The sequence below is a fragment of the Bos indicus genome, chromosome 17, assembly GCF_029378745.1.
Source record: "Bos indicus isolate NIAB-ARS_2022 breed Sahiwal x Tharparkar chromosome 17, NIAB-ARS_B.indTharparkar_mat_pri_1.0, whole genome shotgun sequence".
Classification (NCBI taxonomy): Eukaryota; Metazoa; Chordata; class Mammalia; order Artiodactyla; family Bovidae; genus Bos; species Bos indicus.
In genome coordinates, this window is record NC_091776.1 from 25,162,499 (window position 1) to 25,188,285 (window position 25,787).

The 25,787-nt window shown below is 35.3% G+C and overlaps 1 protein-coding gene across 1 annotated transcript in view; it reads right to left on the reverse strand.

Annotated features, from left to right (window-relative positions):
• Positions 1-7,400: 7,400 nt before the first annotated feature.
• Positions 7,401-25,787, reverse strand: part of PCDH10 (protocadherin 10) — a 46,532-nt gene continuing 28,145 nt past the window's right edge. The window contains exon 6 of the mRNA XM_019978061.2: positions 7,401-12,154. Within this exon, the coding sequence (XP_019833620.2) occupies positions 12,135-12,154 (20 nt within the window). The 3' untranslated portion in view covers positions 7,401-12,134. The remainder of the gene's footprint in view (positions 12,155-25,787) is intronic.

Consider the following 25,787-nt stretch of genomic DNA (forward strand, 5'->3'; position numbering starts at 1 on the left):
GCAAGAGGAGAAGGGGACGACAGAGGATGAGATGGCTGGATGGCATCACTGACTCGATGGACGTGAGTCTGAGCGAACTCCAGGAATTGGTGATGGACAGGGAGGCCTGGCATGCTGTGATTCATGGGGTCTCAAAGAGTCGGACACGACTGAGCAACTGATCTGATCTGATGTCATCTTTGCACGAAATGTTCCTTTGGTATCTCTAATTCTTTTGAAGAGATCTCTAGTATACCAAGAGATACCAAGGGAACATTTCGTGCAAAGATGGGCACAGTGAAGGACGGAAATGTCATGGACCTAGCAGAAGCAGAAGATATTAAGACAAGGTGGCAAGAATACACGGAAGAACTATACAAAAAAGATCTTCATAACCTAGATAACCATGACAGTGTGATCAGTCCCCTAGAGCCAGGCATCCTGGAGTGCAAAGTCAAGTGGGCCTTAGGAAGCATCACAACCAATAAAGCTAGGGGAGGTGATAGAATGTCAGTTGAGCTATTTCAAATCCTAAAACGTGATGCTATGAAAGTGCTGCACTCAATATGCAAGCAAATTTGGAAAACTCAGCAGCGGCCCCAGGACTGGAAAAGGTCAGTTTTCATTCCAATCCCAAAGAAAGGCAATGCCAAGGAATGTTCAAACTACTGCATAATTTCACTCATCTCACATACTAGCAACATAATGCTCAAAATTCTCCAAGTAAGGCTTCAATAGTATGTGAACTGAGAACTTCCAGATGTTGAAGTTGGATTTAGAAAAGGCTGAGAAACCAGAGATCAAATTGTCAACATCCATTGGATCATAGAAAAAGCAAGAGATTCCAGAAAGACATCTTCTGCTTTACTGACTACACGAAAGCCTTTGACTGTGTAGATCACAACAAACTATGGAAAATTCTTCAAGAGATAGGAATACCAAATCACTTTACTGTAAGGTGAATGCAAAAGAAAAAGCGAGTGAGCCAAGCAATCAGGCAAGAAAAGGGAAATTTATTAGAGGGAAAAGAGAGGGTGATTGGCTCTTAAGGAGAAGTAGCATCCTCCCTTTCTGATGGAGTCCTTCTTATACCCACCAATGAAAAATTCTCTGAAGGGATGTTCTCCACATAGCTGGAGATCTGGAATCTGGTGGCCTCACAGCTTTGAGAAGTTTTTGATAATCAGATTGAGTTCGAAGTAGCTTGTGGATAGTTTGGTTGGTGAAGGCTTGTAAGCGATCCTGAAGAAATTTTGAAAAAAGACACATTAAACATGAGCAGAAAGTTAGAATTAGGGTAAATAAAAGGAGAGGAACTAGAAAAGGTAGGACCCAGGACATCCAATTCCAATTGCTTACCCAGTTTTCCCATGTACTGCTGATGTGTTGGCGTATTCTCGAGGCCGTTTGTCAGATTTCTTGCTGCTTCCTTCACAATGCCTGATTTATTGGTGTAGAACCAACAGGCTTCCTCCAAAAATAGGCATAGGCCTCCTTTTTCTGCTGTGAGGTCTAATCCTCTTCTGTTTTGGAGGACCATGGTTGCCAGGGAATCTAGCTGGTTTTGGATAGTGATAAGGCTGTTAGCTATTTCTTCTAGGCTGTCAGTGAGGTCTTCAGAAAGGCTTTGATAGTAATTTAAAGAGGTTGTGAGTCCTGCGGTCCCTGTCCCAATCCTAGCAGACATTCCTAAACTAATTAATAGAGGATAGAATTGAATTGCCTGTCTGGGTCTGTTATGAGTTAGTGGGATAGGAAGGGTCTGATTGTTAGGAGCGATAGAAATTTCTGGGGCTAGATATACCAGGGTGCATGTTCCTCTCCAGTTAGTGGGAAGACATAAATAAGTAGTGGTTCCACATAAGAAAAATATTCCATGAGTAAGAAGACAACACCTGAAGTTGATAGCAAATAGGTGTCTTTCTGGGAACTTGTTAGTAGTCTCTGAAACTGACAGTGAACTCTCTAGTGTAGCTTCTACGAGAGGAGTATTTACACCATATGCAGAAGGGAGTCTCTCCAAGAAAGTAAGAGAATGTCCTGCAGTTCCTGAGACATGATAGATCAGCCTGAAGGGAAGGAGAGATGTGAAGTGTGATTCCAGAGGTGTGGCGGTATAGTTCCTAGTTGGGGGTAAGAATTGCACATAGAGTTTTGTCTGGAAAAACAGAAAGGAACCTATTGTAGACACACGTCAGAAGTGGTGGGTGTTAAGGAGCAGTAACCAGGCTAGATCAGAGGGTGGGCTTGGGATAGTAATAGAGGCTTTGAATTTTGAGAGAAGGTCTCTCCCAAGAATAGGAGTGGGGCATTTTGGAGAGTATAAGAAAAGAATGGGAAAAGGGGGTATTTTAAAGTGTGCAAGATAGAGGCTCAGTTATTCATGGCATAGATATTAAACCCCCAAATAGAGACTTGAGAGACCTTAGTTTTTTCAGAGTAGGCAAGCATAGCAAAGTAAGTGGCCCCCATGTCAATGAGAAAGGAGACTGGCTTACCTGCCACTCTAAGAGTTACCCTGGGCTCCTTAGAGGTGATGAGAGTTAGGGCCTCAGGCCCTGGGCACCTTCAGTCTTCAGTGGCAAGCCCAAGGAGGCTAGGCAGAGCTGGGCAGAGCTGCTCAAGACCAGGAGGGGATGTCTGGATCCCTGGAGGGGAATTTGGGTAGTGGACCCTCCAATGTCCCTTTATGCCACAGCTGGGACATGGACCTGGAGGGGGTCTTGGCTTTAGGCATAAGCGGGCCCAGTGGCCTTCTTTTCTGCATTTGAAGCAGGGCCCAGGGGCCTCCTTTCTTTGTTGGTTGATGGAGGCTTGGAGCCATTTAGGGCAGTGGCTAAAAGGTGGTATTTGGCCTGATCTCACTGGGCCTTCTCTAGATTTGCCTGTTCTTCCTGGTTATTGAAAATCTTAAAGGCTAAATTTAAAAGGTCTCATTGAGGGGTTTGAGGCCTTCTGCCTTTTTTAGTTTCTTTTGGATATCTGGGGATGACTGGGAGATAAAACGGGTGTTAAGGACAATGGTGCCCTCTGCTGAAGTGAGGTCTAATTTTGTATATTTTTGTAGCGCTTCGATTAACCTGGCTAGAAATTGTGCCACATTTTCATATAGTCTTTGAGTTATTTCTCTGAGCTTATCAAAGTTGATGTTTTATGGGCTTTATGCCCTGCCTTTTGAAGGCCCACAATTAGGCAAGCAATCATATGCTCATCCAGGTCTCCCTGCCTGATAATCCCAGTTGGTATCATCTCGGGGGACAGCCATTGCCCCTACAGGCTTAGTGTGTATCTCATCAGCATGCGCCTGAGAGGCTTGCCATACTCATTCCTTCTCTTCCGGGAGAAGAGTGGAGGAAAGTATGATGTAAATATCATGTTGGGTTAAGTCATAAGACTGGATAAGATACTTGAATTCTTTTAGATAATTAACTGGGTCTGAGAAGAAGGAGCCAAGATGCTTTTCAATCTGAGATAGGTTGATGAGGGAGAATGGGACATGAACCCAAACAATGCCTTTTGCTCCAGCTACTTCCTGTAAAGGGATAACTGGGGCAGGGAAGGAGCGGAATCCTGCGGTGAAGTTTCCTGATTTAAAGTACTTTAGACCAGTATGGGGAAGAGATCTAGGGAGGTCAGGGTAAAGCCTTGGGACCCTCAAGGTAGAGGGTGGGGCTGAGGTCTCTGCTTATCTCAGGCACAGGCTGGGGAGGGGTATTGGGAGCTGCAGCTTTGGAGGAGGCCTGCTGAGAAGGAGGGAGGGAGGAGGGGACTTAAGGTGGGGGTTGTGGAACTGGAGGATTCCAGAAAGGTGGAATCCAAAAGGTGGATCTGGAGCTGCTGCAAGGGGATTGGGAGCTATAGGGTGTGGGCTGTGGTCCAAAGGGTGGAAGGAAGAAGAAAATTCTAAACAGTGATCGGGAGACATTTTATTAGGAGGATGTGGCTCAGAGTGGGCCAAGAGTATTTGACAAGCAGAACAGGATTCACAGAGAGAGCAGAGAGCGAAGAAAACCTGAACATAAGGGATTTCTAAGCACTTTCCCTTGCAGCAGTGGCTGAAGTTATCAAGGTTCCATAGAGTATTACAATCAAGAGTTCTGTTTTCTGGCCATTGGGACCTGTTATCAAGTCTCTATTTAGGCCAGAATAGTAAATAAGTCTTTTTGGTCTTATCTCCTCTTGGAAGCCCAAGGTTTTTAGGTTTTGGAGAAAGCATCTTAGAGGATTAGATTTTGAGGGCTGGGATTGAGAATTTCCCATTGTGGCCAAATAGGAAGGTTAGACAAGGGTGAGAGAAAGTGAGGAGAAAAGTCCTAGAAAAAAGGCGTCCCCGTTCTCAGGACGTTTTCAGAGAGTAATAATACTCTGCTTTGAAATGGGTGCCCCCTATTCCAAAGTCAGATGGGGCACAAGGCAGAGGGCCTGAGGGCCATGGGGATCCTCCCGCCTAGTGCTAGGACTTGGAAAAGAGGTGACAGAGAGAGGATCCGAGGGAATGGGATTTCACTCACTCTTGCAACTGATGGATGAAATGTGGGCCGGTGAGTGGATGTCAGTCACAAGGCAAGTGGAGAGTCACGTCCCAGAGCTCACTCAGTTTCTCAGCAAGGTCTGAGCTAGGGGACCACTGGAGCTGGGCTTATGAGAGGAGCCCACACAGTTGCGGTGGATCTTCCCTCCCAGGTTTCAGCACAAGAATGTAAGGCTGCTGCTGCTAAGTCGCTTCAGTCATGTCCGACTCTGTGCGACCCTATAGACGGCAGCCTACCAGGCTCCCCCGTCCCTGGGATTCTCCAGGCAAGAACACTGGAGTGGGTTGCCATTTCCTTCTCCAATGCATGAAAGTGGAAAGTGAAAGTAGGAAGTCACTGGTCGTGTCCGACTCTCAGCGACCCCTTGGACTGCAGCCCACCAGGCTCCTCCATCCATGGGATTTTCCAGGCAAGAGTACTGGAGTGGGTTGCCATTGCCTTCTCCGAGAATGTAAGGCAAGTGCAGAGAAAAAGAAAGCAAGCCAGGCAGTCAGGCAAGAAAAGGGAAATTTATTAGAGGGAAAAGAGAGGGTGACTAGCTCTTAAGGAGAACAGGCATCCTCCCTTTCTGATGGAGTCCTTCTTATATCCCATCAATGAAAAATTTTCTGAAGGGATGGTCACATAGCCAGAGGTCTGGAATCTAGTGGTCTCACAGCTTTGAGAAGATAGGCTCCAGTGAGATAACAGCATGCCATTTGGACAATTTGGTCAGTCTCACAGATCACTGTGATTTTAATCTTTGTTTGCAAGGTCAATGTAAGGAGCCATCTTATCAATGAGACCCCATGTAGGCCCTATCACTTACCTGCCTCTTGAGAATTCGGTATCCAGGTCAAGAAGCAACAGTTAGAACCAGATATGGAACAATGGACTGGTTCCAAATAGGGAAAGGAGTATGTCAAGGCTGTATATTGTCACCCTACTGATTTAACTTATATACAAAGTACATCATGTGAAATGCCGGGCTGGATGAAGCACAAGCTGGAATCAAGATTGCTGGGAGAAATATTAGTAACCTCATATATGCAGATGACACCACCCTTATGACAGAAAGTGAAGAAGAACTAAAGAGCCTCTTGATGAAAGTGAAAGAGGAGAGTGAAAAAGCTAGCTTAAAATTCAGCATTCAAAAAACTAAGACCATAGTATCTGGTCCCATCACTTTATAGCAAATAGATGGGGATAACAATGGAAACAGTGGCAGATTTTATTGTTGGGGGCTCCAAGATCATTGCAGATGATGACTGTAGCCATGAAATTAAAAGATGCTTGCTCCTTGGAAGAAAAGCTATGACCAACATAAACAGCATATTAAAAAGCATAGACATTACTTTGCCAACAAAGGTCCATCTAGTCAAAGCTATGGTTTTTCCAGTAGTCATGTGTGGATGTGAGAGCTGGACTATAAAGAAAGCTGAGCGCCGAAGAATTGATGCTTTTGAATTGTTGGAGAAGACTCTTGAGAGTCCCTCGGACTGCAGGGAGATCAAACCAGTCAATCCTAAAGGAAGTCAGTCCTGAATATTAATTGGAAGGACTGATGGTAAAGCTGAAGCTCCAATACTTTGGCCACCTAATGTGTGGCCAACTGACTCATTGGGAAAGACCCTGATGCTGGGTTAGGGTTAGGTGAGAGGTGAGAGGAGAAGGGGCCAACAGAGGATGAGATGGTTGTTTGGCATCACTGACTCAATGGACATTAGTTTGAATAAACTCCGGGAGTTGGTGATGGACAGGGAGGCCTGGTGTGCTACAGTCCATGGGGTCGCAGAGTCAGACACTACTGAGCGACTGAACTGAACTGACGTTTTTCGTGTCCTAAGTACTTATTTTTGATCTTATGCTACCGCCTTAATATATTGAATTGCTCTCACAACTCAATGTTGGCTTTGACCACAAATGTGATCACTGACTTATTTGATCATTTTATTATTTAATAGTCTCCTCTTATATCTTTGGTTCCCAAAGCAAATTATTAATAGAATTTTCTTGAAGACAGATATTACCATGTTACATCCCCTCATTGTCAAACCTTAATATATGTTGAGAATCTAATAAAATTTAACTTTACCTCTGAAAATTCATAATCTGGATTAAATAGACGAGTACATGATATGATTCACAGAGCAGATAACAGTAAGGGGTAGGAGATCCAGGTGCACAGGGGAACCAAAGCTACTTGTAGTTATAGCTGTTAACATTTAACTGAGAACCATCATTCCTGCATCTTTTATTAGTTCTTTTCCATTATCAGGTTGGCTTTACTACATGTTCATATACTTGGTCTTCTCTTTTTGTTTCATAACATGAACCTCTGTCCAGATGTGTGTAGTTTGAACTCAAGAAAATAACTTATGCAAACCACACATGGGATTAAGAAGCACACATTTTTTCTATTACTTTTTAGCTATTAAAAAACATAAATTTCTATAAGATTCATTCAGATTATTTTACATTATAAAAAATTCTATACCTTAATTCATGTTTTCAGCTTGGGCAATGATACCCAAATGATTTCTTTTTAATGTTTCCATTGACTTTAAATATGAAACAGTTTGCTTCTAAAATTTCAGATAAAATTTTTTTCTTTTATTGCTTGAAGGCACTCATATCCTAAATATAATGTTGTTTTAATCCTTGTGGACTTTTGTATTACTACAACTTAAAAAAATTAAAAAGAAAATATAACAGGTGGAAAAATACATGTATAAAATATTCATTGAGGCTATCATGAGACTCATATGGAACTAAATGCCTACTTTCAAAACTATAAATATAGTGAAATCCTTTAAACCTAGCATATGTTGCTTCAAATAAGACTTGGTTTTGAACAGATGTCCCCTTAGACCTGTTATATTAAGACTAAAATTACTAAATTAACATTAGTTGTTTTTAAACTTAGGGCCACATTTTGCCACTGATTTTTATTGAAAGCTCCCACAGGCGTAAGTGGAAGACCCATGCATGGAAAAATGGCATAATATGTATCCTAGTTTTATTTATTTCATATGTATACAGCAGTATAAAATAATATATTACATTTACACTCATTTTACTTATGTATTATTATAGCATTCACAGTAACAAACACTATAGTTAAGATTTAAACTCATCTTTTGTTATAATACCCTGTTTTCACTCACAGATAACTGTCTCAAAAATGTGTTTAGAGCTGAAATTCCCTGCTTACTTTCAGCTTAAGCATGTATGAATGTATTGGAAGTCTGAGTTCTGTCACTCAGAAATTTTTGAGTCTCATGTGAAAATTTAATTTTTTTTGCATTATTAATGCATTATTCTCATGCAACTCAAAAACATCTCGAGTGTAAAACTTCAAACTAAGCATGTGACAAGTTTTCAAGAAATAAAAGCCATTTTTCTAATTTTACAAATACTTAAAAATAGCGGTGGTTAGAAATACATGCATGCACACTAAAGGTATTAGAATTTTAGTCATATTATTGCCTGCAATACTCTGGCGGCACCCAGCAACCCACAGACTTCCCTGGTAGCTCAGTGGTAAAGAACCCGCCTGAAAATGCAGGAGACTTAGGTTCAGTCCCTGGGTCAGGAAGATCCCCTGGAGAAGGAAACGGCAACCCACACCAGTATTCTTGCCTGGGAAATCCCACGGACAGAGGAGCCTAGCAGGCTACAGTCCCTGGGGTCGCAAAGAGTTGGATGCAACTTAGTGACTAAACAACAAACAACCACCACCACCCATTCTCATAGAACGCTGTAATCTAAAACCTATGCCAAGTTTTAGAAGAAAATAAAAATACCTAACAGTAGTTTCACAAATTACTGTCTTAGGGTTTTGTTGTTTTGTTTGAGGGATATTCCTTGAAATGCTAACAATATATAAAGTAATTTTACTACTCCATGGCATAAAAAATATGGAATTTTGTAATTTTCTGTTTTTCCTTGTTAAAAAGGAACATAAAAAGGATGTTAAGTGCAAAGCCTTTACCACTACAAAATTTGAGTTGAAAAAGATAACCTAAGAAATTGCAATATGAAAAATATAAGATTTTCAGAAAAATTATTAAGTATATCAATGTTTTCAGTATTTTTGAATTCCTTGGATATTAAACACACACAGAAATGTAAAGGGGAGGAAAAAAAACCACATGCAATGACAAATAACAGTACTAGTATCAGTCAGTGACATGAATTATTTTATCTTGCTGAACACTTGCAACATTTTGACTGAATAATTATATTAAAGATGAACTTTACTCCAGTAAATAACTTTTGGAAGTTAAATGGTACAATTAATGCACAGCTATTGAAATTTATGTCAAAAACTGTAAGGATTTTCTTTCTTCCTCTTACTGGAGATGCAGGAGGGTTTCTACATTACAAAAGATCTGACAGCAAATTATAACACTATTAAGAAAAAATAATTAAAATATTTAAACCTTCTACTGTAGCACTTAATTTGCAATGTTTGATAAAGGCATTGCATTTAATATCTTCATAAAATAAATATTCATATCTCCTTAGTATTTACTAAGATAGATGATACTCTTGTAATGATACAGACGTCTTATATCTGTAAAGTAATTCTGATGCAATATTTAAATATCTTATTTAAAATGATTTCACAAAATTATGTTCACAAGTTAAAAATTAGAATTTTATATATGGATGAAATATTTCTAAAAATTGTCATTTGACATACCTTTGAAACATCAAGACACTGTTTCCACAGGAAAATATCGACTTTTTACTACTCTAAAACTAACCATGTTAACAAGGAGTAAATGTCATGATTATTCTTTTCTGAAATAATTCATTGATGGAATATTGTCTAATAGTTTGGCTATTGTTTTGCATTGATATGTACAAAATTATGGAAGATTGGATATAAGGATGGCTAGATTAAATAGAAAACTTATTCTAAATTTTCTTTTCATACAAACCTAGTAAATGTTCATTTGGAAAACTTCATTATTGGTTGGTTGAATCTTTCCATCTTAAAATCCCCCTCACTGGTAGCTAACATTTTGGCCAATTTAATAAAGTCATAAGCTTACTGTGTTGTAACTTCTGATTTATGCTGGTTGCAATGAACAGATTAATAACTAATCACTTAATATTTCATGTTTAAATCATTCTAGTTGTATCACAGATTAGGCAAAAAATTTGTTGTTTTAGAAGATCATAAAATTTAAAAACTAAAATGCAAATTAGTATGTGTTTACTACAATATATTAAAAAAACAGACAAACATATGATATGAGAAGTTGATTCAAGGGGGATTATATTCAATGATATGAAAGACTAAATGATTAAATAAAGTCTTGGTCAGACGAATTAGTGTAACTCTTAGAGTATAACATATTTTCAACACATGTAATAAGTCTGATGGATGTGGGCTTCCCCCCATATTTGTAAAATTGTGAGTGAAATGTTTTAATTAAAGCAGAGTGATTCAACAAGAAAATAATTTTCTTGTTTAAAACACAATTACAATGAACAGACTTTTTGTCCAGTTAAATTATTTAAAAACACATAGTTTCTTACTAAAATAGTCTATCACCCAAAATATTAACGTAGTAATGCAAAAGTTTTGAGAAAATTTCACTGCTGCCTCTAGTGAATGTGTGTGCTTTTTGTGTCATATGTGATGGATTAGCTTCAAATATTTTTAAAAGGTCCCCCAAAGCCTGGAACATTACACAGATTATTTTGTTACATAAATTGATTGGGATTGTGAATACTAATATCTATTTTGATAAGACAAATAAGTGATACCAAGATATCACTCAAATATGCACAGCAATGACCTAGGAATATATATGCATATTTATATGCATTTTATTGTTAAATCTAGGAAAATATCCCCATTCAAATGACATAAAATTAAGTGGAAGACATTTGTTATGTGTCAAGTTTTGTCTGTTCTTTAATAACAGTCTGGCTCAAACTATCATTGAACATGTGATCAGTTAAAATTAAGGAAAATATTTCAGAATCAGTCCGCAATTTGGGTTGGGAAAGTATTTAGATATAATGTTGAAGGAGTTTTTTAGAGAGGAACTGTGAAAAAGCTGGTTTTTGCTTAGAAGGTTATCACATCTTCTGATTTTCCCTTTCTTATTCATACTTTAACAAGCAATAAACAGCAGTATAATAAAAGGAATATATGTAAAAGAGGAAAATGCAGATTACTAAATTTAATAATCAACTTGTTGACATAAACATAAAAGGAAAACTTCACTTTTCAAGGCTGACTCATGAAGAATTTTCTCTTTAATAAAATAATGACTACATTTAAACTATAATTCTCACACATAAGATAATGCTGAAACAGTAATGTACCATGTTTCTATCCCAAATTTATCTGTTTTAAATTTAGAGATCCTTTATATCTTATAGTTATTCTTTACCAGTTTAGATATTTATGTATCTCTATATATTCATATAGAGTTATAGATTTTATATGTGTAGCGTGTATTAGAAGTCATGAAGCTATGCAAAACTATGTAAAATAAAATTCTATGTGAGTTGTATGATTGAAGACTTCATTTAAAATAGTAATTTTCAGCTACATATTTTACACCACAAAATGTACAGACACCAGTGCTTTTTTTTTTTTTTTTGCTAACAACAAATACAGGTAAATGTATAGATTCTTTATAAAAGCTTTAAATGATTCTAAATTCAAAGCCATAGAAGTAGAATTGAAATTATCTAGATTGTTAGATATTTTGAGAGTACATGTTCAGTGCTCTTTTGATAACATCCACAGCTATATCTTTGGCATTGAAAATTCAGTACAAGTTCTTGACAAAATTTTGTAGCTTGGAGCTTCATTTTTTTTTAAACAAGGAAAAACAGGGTTGAAAAAGATATGAAAACTGGGAGGAAACTATTAATGATTTTCTTTTCCTTCGTATGTTTATCTTTGGGACCCTGAATTACCTTTTATTTTATTATATGATGCGGATTGTATGAATCCATTTAAAAACCAACTGAGTTGTACCACATTTTAGGAAAATTATATAATATAATATATATATTTTATATTTATTTAGAAGCTTTGAAATAGTACAGTAAACACTTTGCAACACGGTGTATAAACTACAGAATGTCTTTGATATTTTGTGGGTCTTCAGAATACAACATTTTTTATAACCCACAAGTGAAAAGAACATAATCACAATCTCTTTTGTAAAGTTGGAATAGTTTGGGGAACACTTGATCACACAAAAATAATATAAAACAGTCAAGTTTAAAACAGTGATATTGCATTTATAATGCACAAATTTCCTTTATCTTTATGACTGGCTTCTCGTGGTGAATATAAACATCTAAAGGGCTCAGTGACATTTGGAGAGAGAAAGATATATAGTGCTGTAAACAGGCACACACTGATCGGAGAGGCAAAATCAGTTGCCTAAAGTTTCTACAGTTCTGCACATTTCAACTCATTTCTCAGGCCTGCTGAGAGCAATTAGGTCCTATAATTGGCCATGATACTCTGCCGGCAATCTAATACTCAGTTACACACAACTAACTGGATGGCCAAGATAAATGAAGTTGAAAAGTTGATGCTTTTGTTGGTCGACTTTGTGCAAATCATGCTGCTTCAGGTAAGTCCTGTAGAATTGACTAGCATATCCTTTTCCGTGCTGTGAAAAAGAAAAGAAAAATACTCTAAGAAAAACAGCCTGACTTTTGATGGTTAGAATTGTACATTATTGTAAAAGAAGCAAATACAGTAAGAAATAAGTTGTATCCCCGTAAAAGACCCCTGTGATGGCAAAATATTTCCGTGTCCCTTTGGCTTCTAATAGTCATAGTCATTCTGCTGTTTGACTTTCTGAAAATGACAATTTTGACATTTATACAAATCGGTTTTGCAAGTGAAATGTGAGCTTTAAATACCAATCTTCAATTATGTTATTAACTTTTTAAGGTTATGTACAAAACAATCCCCACTTCACTGTCTATACACAGAATAGAGGAAAAATTTGTAGTCCTTACATTTGCAGAATAAGTCTTCAGTATATCTATGAATACTAGATATATATTTAATTTAATAAGCTCTATATTTCATACTCTTAATCTACATATAATAAGAGAAAACTATATCAGGAAGTGTTTATGTAGTTAAAAATTAAAGGATGATTCACATTTTTAAGTTTTGTTTTATTTAATTTTTTAGAATCATATGAAGATCAAATCTTTTTATGGCCTATAATTTTTTAAGGTAAATGTTATCTCCTCAAAGGAATCAGTTTTCTCCTAAAGTGGGAAGAGGCGGAGGGGAGTAAAAGATATTATTGAATGTGCTATTGAGTTTTGAAGCATAATATCCAGATTCAATCATGTAGATTTATGATCTTGTTTTTATTTATTTATAAAAAATAAAGGCTATTTCTTCCCAGTTATTCATTATCTTTGTAATATTTGACCTCGAGCACAATGAGAAGAGAAACTGTCTTTTAGCTCAGTATCTGGCACATAAGATATATAATAAAAATGTGCTAAAAATCAAGATAGTTCAATCGTAATTAAAAAATACATGTATGTCTATCTCATTAGAAATTAAGAGCTATGCTAAATAGCATAACTGAACTGTTTCAATCCGGTGAATAGTTATATTTTTACTGTTTCTTACGAGGGTAAGAACATGCTGATGAGTTCAATTTCTCTTGTACAGTATTTCTACTCATTTCAAGTAGATTTTCAAATTATATGTTATTCTTAATTTATTTTTGCTGACTATCTTACTTATTTCTCCTCAGAAACTCAGTTCCTGACCAGATCATCAAGCATTTCTTCATTTGTTCACCTATTAGAAAAGACATCAAATAAAATTATAAAAATCAGGTACCACCACTGACAGAAATGAAAGTGAAAACAAGCATATACTTATTCTGTGTACTAACTGGTATTGAAAATAATCAAAATGTATTTTATAATATATAACATTATGAATTATAAAATGAGTTAGCTGTAACAGGAGTCCACATGGTAGCTATTATAACTTACCTGGTCATAATGCTACACATAGTACTCTAGAGCAAATAGAAACTTTGCTTTTTTCAAAAAATCAAATCCTACTTTTCCATATGCCTTTGCGTTCAAATTCTCTGCTTCATGATAAACTTGATAAATATGAATGAATGCTTTATTTTGTATATATCAATCAAGATTTAAAATTCTCCAGGAAATTAAAATATTTAGCCATCATAGAAACTTGGGCTTATAAAATGAATTAGAACATATAGTTCCTGTGATCAAATAACTTATTGTCTAAACTGAACAACTGTGTGGCTGAAAGAGAACACTATTAATAACTACAGAAGACATACTCTTGCACTTTTCCGAGAACCCAGAATATACCATCATCTTACAAATGATATAATTTTTGTTTTCAAAATAAGTTGGAGATATTACTTACAGGTTGAAGTTTTTTCTTAAACAGTATAAATCAGAAACTATTGATTTATAAGAACCATCATTCTACAAAGTTCAAAACCAGAAGAAAGTCAGGAATAACCTATTTCAACCTATGCTGCTGCCAAATCACTTCAGTCATGTCCAACTCTGTGCGACCCCATAGACGGCAGCCCACCAGGCTCCCCTGTCCCTGGGATTCTCCAGGCAAGAACACTGGAGTGGGTTGCCATTTCCTTCTCCAATTTCAACCTATAAGCCAACACTATGTGAAAAAAATGAATTATACTGAAAATCTGCATCTTAGTATAAATACAGAAATTAGTGAACCTAACACAGGTTTAAATCAGTAAAGTATTTCTAATTAGGTTAAAAGATCACTTATGAAAAAAGCTATTAGCATAGATATTATATGTTTATTTGATTTAGAGTACCAAAAGAAATAGTATTATGAAAATAGTTCACAGTTATAATTAATATCTGAAATATAAACAAAAGCTTAAAAGGTTTACCTTATTGTTGCTTAGGGTTACATGTGTGCTGCTTTTATTTAAAGTGCACCTATTCCACTAGTGCTCTGAAGAATATAAACCACCTTTCATTAAATTTACCTTTTCCCACCTATGTGTTAATTCAGGAATGCAAATGTGAATAAGACAAGTGTAAGGACTGAGGTGGATGGTCAGAAGAAATTAGAATGGAGAGGGAAGATTTCTTTTACTTCAAAAGTTAATTTCCTAAATGTTAAGGATTGCTAGACAAGCTAGAGAAAATAAAAAGTTTTATTTACTAAAGTTACAGTTATATACATCTTGTTTCAAAACTTTTAAGAAGTTTGAATACTGAACAATGATTATTCTTTAGGTGTTGTATGGATTAAGGTTGAACAAGCAGCACACAATAAAAAAAAAAAAATCAATCTTTTTACGTTTTAGGCTCTGTACCAAGGACAGTTGTTCCACAGTATTAACTATTATGTCAATGCATCTGTTACTTTTCAGGCTAGAGACTATGGGTCAAATACATTGAATCTCTATGCTTTCTGATGTATTCTATATATATTTTGGAATTATCAAAGCATAGTTGAAGAATTTCTCCTTTTTCTTTTCATTTCACAAATGTATTTTTCCTTAGCTGTTCATTAGCATATGTGGGGATTTAATTACTTGATATGAATGAAATATTTTACTTTCAGTCAAATCAAAAGTAATAGGAAAAGGATGATTGCCATTCCTTTTCACCTTGATTCATTCACTGCATTTATTCTTCCTAATGAGTCATAAGAATGTTACATTTAAGACAGCTATTTTACAGTCTTAACTACATATGAAAAATTATTATTAATGTAGAAGAGATTCAAATACCCATCTTCTCATAATTTAGCATATATGTATGTGTATATTTACCATATATATATGTATATTTTCAGCATATATGTCCAATTTCAATGAAAGTTCCATGATACAAATTTTTTCTTATATTGGAGAATCATGTTGTTGCCTTTAGTAATTTGTAAAGTATGATATTAAACTGTTGGACAGTTAAAAATTCTAATGACTTAAGAAGAATGACTGTAAATATGTATATTTCAAAAATAAAAATAGTGATTTTGAAAAAATCACTAGTGGTATTCTGTTTATTCAGCATAATATCGTTTAATAATAGTCTGGTGAAAAATAATTTTTTATGATATATTAAAATGATAATTTAATCATTTGGATAGTCACATTCCTCTGCTTTCATAACAAGAAGCATAATACCCTTTATACTTTATGACAGTGTAGATCACAGAAGCTAAAGCAATAAATAAAGCTTCCGAAGTGATCTAATCTATTTCTGCCACTGAAAGAAAGAACAGCCTTCAAATATCCCACATGATTGAGACTCTCCACTACAGTGAAAAACCTCTAGAAGCTGAGATCAGTAAGCGACTTGGGAGGTCATTCAAATGTTTCATGAGTCTCACGGTCAGGACACTTCTTTATGTATAAAGTCAACCTAGCACACAAGAGTTTAAGCCCGTTCCCCCTTGTAGGAGTCTGAAACACCTGCTCTCTGTTCCCTGTGTGAACGCCTATGATAAACTTAAAGAGCATTTAAAAGCAAGCCCCCATTAGAGATCTTTCCAGCTGAATAATCAGTTCTTTTAACTTTCCTCTGTCTCATTCTCAAACCATTTTTGAAGATTCTCTTCAAAAATGTCTCTAAAGAATTTTTTTTTCTCTTTAACCCTGAAGTTTTGAAATGAGCATAGTTGCATTAACTATTAAAAGTTGCTGTTTTGTTTTTTTTTATCTTCCCACTTCCCCATATTTGCTTTTCTTTTTCAATATAGTTGCATATTGTTCATATTATGTTTCCCCCTCTCAAAAATTACAAAAATATTTAAAATTAGATATGTATATAATTAAAACCATTACATGCTATGCTTTATTATGAATTATAAAGACCAAAAGCCTTCTGTTAGTATAATATAGATTGTCTTTCTAACTACATTAGCTCAGAGCAATGTAATCTTGAGTTCTTATATTTATTGCATATTCTTCACACCACCCTCATGTTAAATTTATTTTTTTTTCCTTTCATCAAACAATATACCTTTTTATTCTACTTTGACAGAGTTAAGAGATTATAGAATATATCTAGAAAGAGTTAATTTGGAGAAGGAGATTTCCACCTGTAAACTTGATTAATCTTTTAGAAAGGAAACTGAAATAAATGACTCAAAAAAGCCTTCAGAACATTCATATAAGAAATATGTCATACAACCAAGTGTTTTATTTTTAGTTTAATCTATATAGGCATGCAATGCTTACAATATGCTTTGTAGTTATTAAATATCTATTAAATTAAAAGATAAACCCAAGGGTATTTTAAGAGATAAGAAATCGGCAAGTGTAGTTTTGTGGATTACAAATGTACATCAATAAATGAGTAAAATGAACCATTTCTAAAATAAGAGATAAACATTGACACTTTAGGTCTAGCAACTCTGACACCCCTAAATAGTCACCATCTTACCTAAGAATCTAGCTACCAATACATTTATTTTTTAGTTATGATGTAAACTGTATATCAATTTTGGACATCATTTGCTTATTAAGAATGGTTTGTGCAAAGATGAACTTAATTTCATAAGCTGGAAGTTACCCTTGAGGTGAAGCAGAGTTCATGCACTATGCAAAGTCCTGAATTTATTACCTGTGAAAATTTCAGAATTTAGTATTGCTTGGAACTTATTTTTAAAGCCTGTTTTGTTGTTAGATTTAATAGCCTTGAAAATACGGGCTTCTATTTGTCTACAAGCACAGTCCAAAAGTATGACAGAATATCATTACCTTCACATAGCTTTGAGGAAGAGAGTCTCCAGAAACACCATGAAATTCTTCTCAATAGAGGATCCATAGGCTTCTAGAAGGAGAAGGTAATGGCACCCCACTCCAGTACTGTTGCCTGGAAAATCCCATGGATGGAGGAGCTTGGTGGGCCGAAGTCCATGGGGTTGCTAAGAGTCGGACACGACTGAGCAACTTCACTTTCACTTTTCACTTTCATGCCTTGGAGAAGGAAATGGCAACCCACTCCAGTGTTCTTGCCTGGAGAATCCCAGGGATGGGGGAGCCCGGTGGGCTGCCGTCTATGGGGTCGCACAGAGTCAGATATGATTGAAGTGACTTAGCAGCAGCAGAAGGCTTCTAGAAGTTTCTACATACTTGTGTGTATTTGTGTGTATGTGATATATATGTGATGTGTATGTGTATATATACTTTAAAACTATATTCTTATTAAAGGCGATGCAGATGCTGTTGCTAAGTCGTATCCTACTCTTTGAGACCCCATGGGCTGTAGCCTGCCAGACGGCTCTGTCCACGGTATTTCCCAGGCAAGAATATAGGAGTGAGTTGCCATTTCCTTCTCCAAGGGATCTTCCTGACCCAGAGATCAAACCTGAGTCTTCTGTTTGGCAGGTGGATTTTTCTACCACTGAATCACCTGGGAAGCCTACTAAGGCAATAAGATATTTCATCAAGAAATATCTCTTCTATGGGTTACTGCAACTTAGTCAACTATCATTAATACTTTTAACAGGGTAGGGGTAATTATAGTAACTCAATTTTGTTTTGTTTAAAAATCTTTGTCTCTAATTATATTAAATAATGCTTTTAAATCTACAAGAAACAATATTGATAGTAATTAACTCCTTTAATTAGACAATATACTTTATCATTATTTGAATTGATTTAAGCAAGATATTTAAAAACACATGGTAGTCATCTAGACACAAAAATTATCAATATTTTAAATATCATTTTTAAACACTAAAGAATTAAACTTTGACATTAAAATATATGCTTAAAATTTTTATCATAATGATGTACTTGCATAAAATATTATAGATTCAATGGATGTGTTACAAACTTATCTAGAAATGTCAGAAATTTTGCCTTGTAAGCTTAACAAATATTCCCTGAGGAGGAAAAAGTAATAGGACATGACCCTACCCAGAAATCTTTGGCCATCATCTCTTTGACAAACAAAACCCCCTTGCCTCAATGGTATCTCACAATCAAGTCTGAAGACAGAATTATTTTTTAAATCTCTGAAGCTATATAGGCACATATTTAGGAAATGAAACTCTAATGTTTCCATGTTCATAATGTCATTGAAAAAATTTCTGGAAAACTTTACCACAATGTACTAAGATATAGAAACTATGATTTGTTCTACGACTATTTGAAAATTATATTCTTTACACGGCAATAAAGAAATATCTGTGAAATTTTTTGTGAAGGCAATCCACTCAATTATCTTTTTAAAAATGACAAAGGATCTTTCATTTAACTTAGACAAATACCATTATCCTGTGAACCTAATTTCTAGCAAGATATCCATATGCTTCTTTAAAGAATAAATGGTTCAGGTTTTTTTTTTTTTCTTTGAAAATTATGGAGTTGATAATATTTACTGACATTTCAAGTAATTTACTTTAAAACAACATTATAGGGAGATAAAATTAGTTACTTCCCTGTGAGGCTGAAATAACATTAATTTTCCAAGCAAAACTTTGGAAAATTCATGCATAGCATTAGTCACTCCTCTAAGAATAGGGATGTTATACCTGTATAGGCTTATTTACAACAACCAGCATCACTGTACCACAATATTAAACCAACCATTAGTGACACGCACAACTTCATCTTTTATGTGAAAACCAAGCAAAAATTCCAGCAATGAAAGATGGGAAAAATTTAAGAATAAATGCATAAGATCTTCATTTTAGAAATATATAGCCATGTGTCTAATTTATTAACCACTAATAGCCTACTTAAACAAGGATAAGATTTCTAAATAATTTAACATTTTAGATAGCTAAGCTATGAAAATAAGTGGAAAATCTTTGGGCTGGTAAATAAAATATTATACTAATAGCATGATTTTTACAGGGTTATTATCAAAAAGATAGAGACAGCACACATGACTTAGAAACTGTGTGTAAAAGTATGACTATTTATTTAATATACTTGAATTCCCCTAACATCATTCAGTTGCTTCTATGTAAAAACAAACAACAAATTAATAACAGGAATTACATGGTCAGAAGAGGATTGAAATGCTAACACACTGGAAAGCTAACCAGTAGTGTTCTGTATCTAGGGAAAAAAAAACAACAAAACACTAAACAGGTTAGGAATCTAAGAATATAGACATCAGCATCAATAACTTCTTGAGTGGGGTTGCCAAATAAATACAGACGGTCTAGTTATATTTAAATTTCAGAAAAAAAACAATGAATAATTGTTTATATACCCCATGCAATATTTGGGTATCATGTATTTTTACTTGCTAAATCTGGCAACCCTAGTCTCAAAACATCAGTTACAAGATCCCACATATGATACTAGTTATAACTTAGGAAAATGGTATGCTGTGTTTCCTAGAAAAATATTACACTATAGTCTCTAATTATTCCATAGCACTCTGTCATATAATAAATTTTGTACATATTTCCATCTAAAATGATTTTAAAGTTAAAATGGCAGAATTCAAAAGGAGATTAAAAATAAAATATAAAAACAAGTTATCTATGATCATACATGAATACAATCTTGTCATTTAAATTTTTTTGTTTTATAATTAAATTTTAACTCTGATTTTGAGTCAGATACTTGTTCTGTGAGGTAGCTATAGCATATTTGATTAAATGTTCTTTCTTCTTTCCATAAGAAGTATAATTTTTAATTATTTATTCTAAAAAATTAAACCTAAATATACATTCTCATTTCAGTTCTATTCTGGAAACTCATTAACCTCCCTCCCTCTTGGCCTTTCAAATTAATCTAGAATAGGATAATTAGAGATTTGAAAACTGATAAGCAGTGAATCAAACTCAGCTTTAAAACATCACAAAAATGCTAAATTGCTAAAATAAGATTATTATCATGCCTGTTAAACATTAAAAATCATTTTAGTTATGTTCTAATTAAATGACAAGGTTTAAATCCTTAAACAGTTATATTACATTCCGTAACTGTAAACTTTGTGTTTGATTAAGGTTTATCCTAATTACTGCAAATATTTAACCACCCAATAAAAGTAAAAAATAAAAGGAAAAGTCAGGTATTACATTTACTATCTATGGAAAGTATCACAGTAAATCTAGGAACAAGTTCAAATTTTAAATAACTAACCTTTGTTAAGGCAGTAAGAGATTCTGGTTAAATAGTATTAATAATGTATATTTATATATAACATATCTATATCATTAACAAAATATGACTAGAGTATGAATGTACCTACATGTCTGATACTAAAGTTCTCATAGAGCAAAATAAAAATTTTGCATCTTTGTTTAAAAAAAAGCATCTGAGATATTCTTTAGTTGCCACAATGCCATAAAGAAAAAATTTGAAAATAACTTATGTGATAATGATGAAAAGCAAAAATACCAAAGATTTAAAAATTCACACAAAAACCCCAAAAACCTACAGGAAAGCCAGAAAAATTTTCTCTAGCCATAGTTATCCTGAATTATCAACAATTTCTTGCTCATACTTGTTTCTCTGTAGTGGATTGTGTTTTATGTTCATGTATAAGATTACCTTAATTTTATTTAATGTTTATATATATGTTTGTGAATTATATGTGACAGACAATTAAAAAGATATAGACTAGTGACATTAGCAGTTGGTGATACTGAACTATGAGGATTAAGAGGTTATTAATCCAATCAGAAAAGAATAAATATGTAAGGCCAGAATAAAAGAACATGAAAATCATGGAAGGTTGAAAGATGATGAAATCCAGGACAGTGTATGTTAGGAACAGAAATGGTTATGTTGGGGGGAGTTGTTTGTTTTCCCACCCAGAGATTACTGTAATTATATTAATTTATGTTAACTGGGGAGATATCTAAATAACTAAGGAGAAAAAATGCACTTGCTTTTTTGGTTTCAGGATGTTTCATCTATTGATTCATTGATGTAGTCTAATAAGCCTTTCTCGGTATTTACTTCACTCCAGACAAAGTTCTGGGTTTTGAGACCTTAATGCTTTTGAACTGTGGTGTTGGAGAAGACTCTTGAGAGTCCCTTGGACTGCAAGGAGATCCAACCAGTCCATTCTGAAGGCGATCAGCCCTGGGATTTCTTTGGAAGGACTGATGTTGAAGCTGAAACTCCAGTACTTTGGCCTCCTGATGCGAAGAGTTGACTCACTGGGAAAGACTCTGATGCTCGGAGGGATTGGGGGCAGGAGGAGAAGGGGACGACAGAGGATGAGATGGGTAGATGGCATCACTGACTCGATGGACGTGAGTCTGAGTGAACTCCGGGAGTTGGTGATGGACAGGGAGGCCTGGCGTGCTGCGATTCATGGGGTCGCAAAGAGTTGGACACGACTGAGTGACTGAACTGAACTGAATTGAACTGAACTGAAAATAGGTACACATGGATTCTTATCTAAGAGATCTACCCTTTTAATAGCTTAACTAGTTTTATAGGATATTTTAAAAACAGCAATTACATATAAAACCTATAAGAAGTTACAAGGAGAACATACATGTACATCGTTGTCTGAGAAGGCGTCCCATTTAAGTAAAATGATCTGAATCTTGATTGATGAGTAGATGTCCAAGCAGACACGGTGGGGAGTGGATTTGTAGATGAGAGAGCATTCCAGAAGGAGAAAGGAATGCCAAAGTACAAGGGCCTGGGAAAAGTGGTGTATAAAGGAGCCAGCAATCATTGAATGGCAGGAAAGAAAACATGCAGGCAGGGTTTAAACAAAAAAGCCCTTAAAGCTAATAAAAATGTGAATTGCTGCAGCCAAAACAGAAAGCCTCTCAACATTCTTAAAGTGGGGAATATTACAGTCAAATGTTTATGGATGTAAATGTATTCTCTAATTATTTGACAATGGAAGTCAAACAGAAAAGTAGAGGGGTTTTCATTAATTTTGATGAATTAGAAAGAAATGCCTGGGTTCAGGGAATGCAAAGGAAAGCATATTTGTCTTCTCACAGAGAAAAAGCAAGGATCCAGAGTTTATACTTCACACATCTGGAAATAGTTTGCATTCCATCACCCTAAATCTTCCAAGAGTGACAAAATGTTTTGCAGCCAAAATGACTGCCTGGATGTTTCGTGGCTGATAACTCAATTCTAAGCATAATTGTGACAGAAAAAAAGCAGTTTTGTGAGCTGCTAAAAGAAGTCATTCCATCCCAACAACCTCAAGCCTCTGGTTCCATCAACAGCAATAAAAACCAGGAACCTCCAGAAAAGCATCGGACGTTTTTTTTCTCATAAATTTTGACAAAGACAAATTAGGCTTATAAGGATCACTGACTGATATGAATCATATATAAGATTTATATATGATTTATGTAAAGATTTTGGTGAATATTTTTTAAAATAAAATACTGCTTCAGGGTTTCTTTTTTCACAGAGAGACATTCACAAGTAAAGTAAATCACTCCCTAGAAGCATCTGGTCTGCAACTCACAGAAATCGTGATGACACAGGGACAGTTTTAATCATGGGGTTTAAAATAACATATTTAAAGTGATTAAAGTTCTCATTGTTGCTGCTGTTGTTTACTGGTGAAGTTGTGTCCAACTCTTTGGGACTCTATGGACTATAGTCCACTAGACTCCTCTGTCCATGGGATTTCCCAGGTAAGAATGCTGGAGCGGGTTGCCATTTCCTTCTCCAGGGGATATTCCGGACACAGGGATCAAACCCAGGTCTCCTGCATTGGTAGGCATTCTTTACCACTGAGCCATCTTAAAGGACACATACATTAGATCAAATATTTCCTATGCAAAAACAAGTTCTATTATATCTCAACCTACTAGTATTTTCAGTTATCATCTTTCACAGTGTCTACTTTTCATGTCTAAGTATCTTAATTTAAAAAAGAAAGCACATTTGTTTTTCACACCATCTCACAACTGTGAGATTGCAGATGCAATCTTTTTCCAATCATCCAGCCTCAAGACTTGAGAGCTACCCTTTAGCTTAGTCGCTCAGTCATGTCAGACTCTTTGTGACTCCATGGACTGTAGCCCACCAGGCTCCTTTGTCCATGGGGATTCTCCAGGCAAGGATACTGGAGTGGCTTGCCACCCTCTCCTCCAGGGGAGCTTCCCAACTCAGGGATAGAAGCCCAGGTCTCCCACATTGCAGTCAGATTCTTTATCTTCTTTACTGTCTGAGCCACTAGGGAAGCCCTGAGAACTATCCCCGATAACTATTAATACTTCCTTTACCTTTTATTGTTACATTTAGAATTCTAATGCTAAACTTTTTTTTCCCCAAAATTTCTCTAATCCTTTCATTTTCATTCTCCATTGGGCCCATATTACCACAAAGTTTGAAACTGCAGTAACTCTCTGTTAGTACAACACCAAAAATTAAACCTCATGCAACAAATCCATGCTGACTTCATTCTAGTGTCCAATTTCTTAAGCCAGGGATTTAACAGTGAATTGGTTAGAGATGTTTACACTAGAATCAGATGCCAACATACACCATGGGCTGGCTCCCCACTATCTCTTGTTTCTCAATGTTATAATCTATAAAATGGGGACAGTAAAAATATCTATTTTAGTTGGCCATTGTAGGATTTAAATGCATTAATGTCTGAAAAGTTCTTAGAATAATGCCAGGAACATATTAAGTTCTTAATAATTGTTAGCTACTATTACTATCAGTATTATCATTAAATCATGTCTGAATCTATCCAAAACATGACTTTCAAACTAACTTCCAATATTCATCCTGGATTTCGTTTAAAGATTTAGAAACCTAGAATATTCAGTTCATAATTTTTTGCTCTCTAATCCCATACTTTTCTTCATGAAAGTCTGTACTTTTTGTCTATCAGTTAAAAATCACATAGTGCTCCAATATTGGCCCCAAAAGAGAATTCTATAAATTCTTCTTAGATTACACTCTAAGATAGCAGTCCCCAACATTTTTGGCATCAAGCATTGGTTTTGTGGAAGACAAACTTTCCATGGACTAGGGTAGAGGAGGATGTTTTACATTTATTGTGCACTTTATTTCTATTATTATTACATCTCCACCTCAAATCACCAGCCATTAAATCCTGGAGGTTGGGGACCCCTGCTCTTAGGGATCTTTCCCAAAGATAACCAAAGCCATTTTATTCTAGCAAAGTAAGCTTAGAACATAGAATCATTGAGAACCATTGCATTTTGAGAGACAATGCTTAATACAGTTGAGAGTTTAATATCAATCACGAATATATTAGGTGAAAAAAAGCTAAATCTATTTTAAGATATCATTTCTTTCATAGCTGGGAAACAGCACTATAAATGCAGGAAAATTTCACTATTTTATAAAAAATAAGAAAATTTTATTTTCATAGGAGCCAAACATAAAAAGAAATAAGCACATATGATGCATGCAACTGGGCATCTAACAACTTAGTTGTTAGGCCTCTTGCTTTCTAGGAAAATAATCATATCTATGAGCCTCCCTGGTGGTTCAGATGATAAAGAATCTTCCTGCAATGCGGGAGACCCAGGTTCAAATCCTGAGTCAGGCAGATCCCTTAGAAAAGGGAATAGCTACCCACTCCAGTATCCTTGCCTGGAGAGAGGAGCCCGGTGGGCTACAGAACATGGGGTCATAAAGAGTCAAACACCAATGAGCAACTAATACTTTCACTTTCATGCAGAACTGAAGTGGAAGGCAGAAGACAAAAAACATAGAGAATCATAAAATCATGAGAATTATACTGCAGAGAGTCCAGTGAGTAAGCCATAAACAAAAAGTAAAATTTGAGCAGCTTTTTCAGGCATTAGTCAAAAGCGCTTATGACATCATTTTCTAGTTCTTTCTGACTTTGAAAGACAAAAGTATAAAAATATAAATATAAGGCTGACTGAGAGAATCAGGTTTACCAGATAACAGGATTTTAAAGAAGAAAAAGGAGGCAGGAAAAACTTAGAGCTTCTGTGTGTAAAGACTGATTTATGGCAGACATAGATACCTAGTATATCTTATAGAAAGACCCAATTTTCCACACTAATAGACTCTACACTTACTTTGTGTGATAATTTTAGGGCATTTGTGTCTCTCACCCAGGGCTCTCAGAACTCTTTGGAATAACAATATCTTGCCCAAGGCCAGAATTTACTCTAAAGGGTTAGTACAATTGTCAAAATTCAGATAAAGTCAAATTGGATATGGCCATCTGTTTGTATCATTTTTAAATTTTTTTGACTTGAAAAAATGTTATTTTTCTACAATCATCAAATATATTCTGCTGCTTTCTGTATGAAATACAAATCTGTTGTTCCAAAAAAGAGTATTCTTTGTCAGATTATTT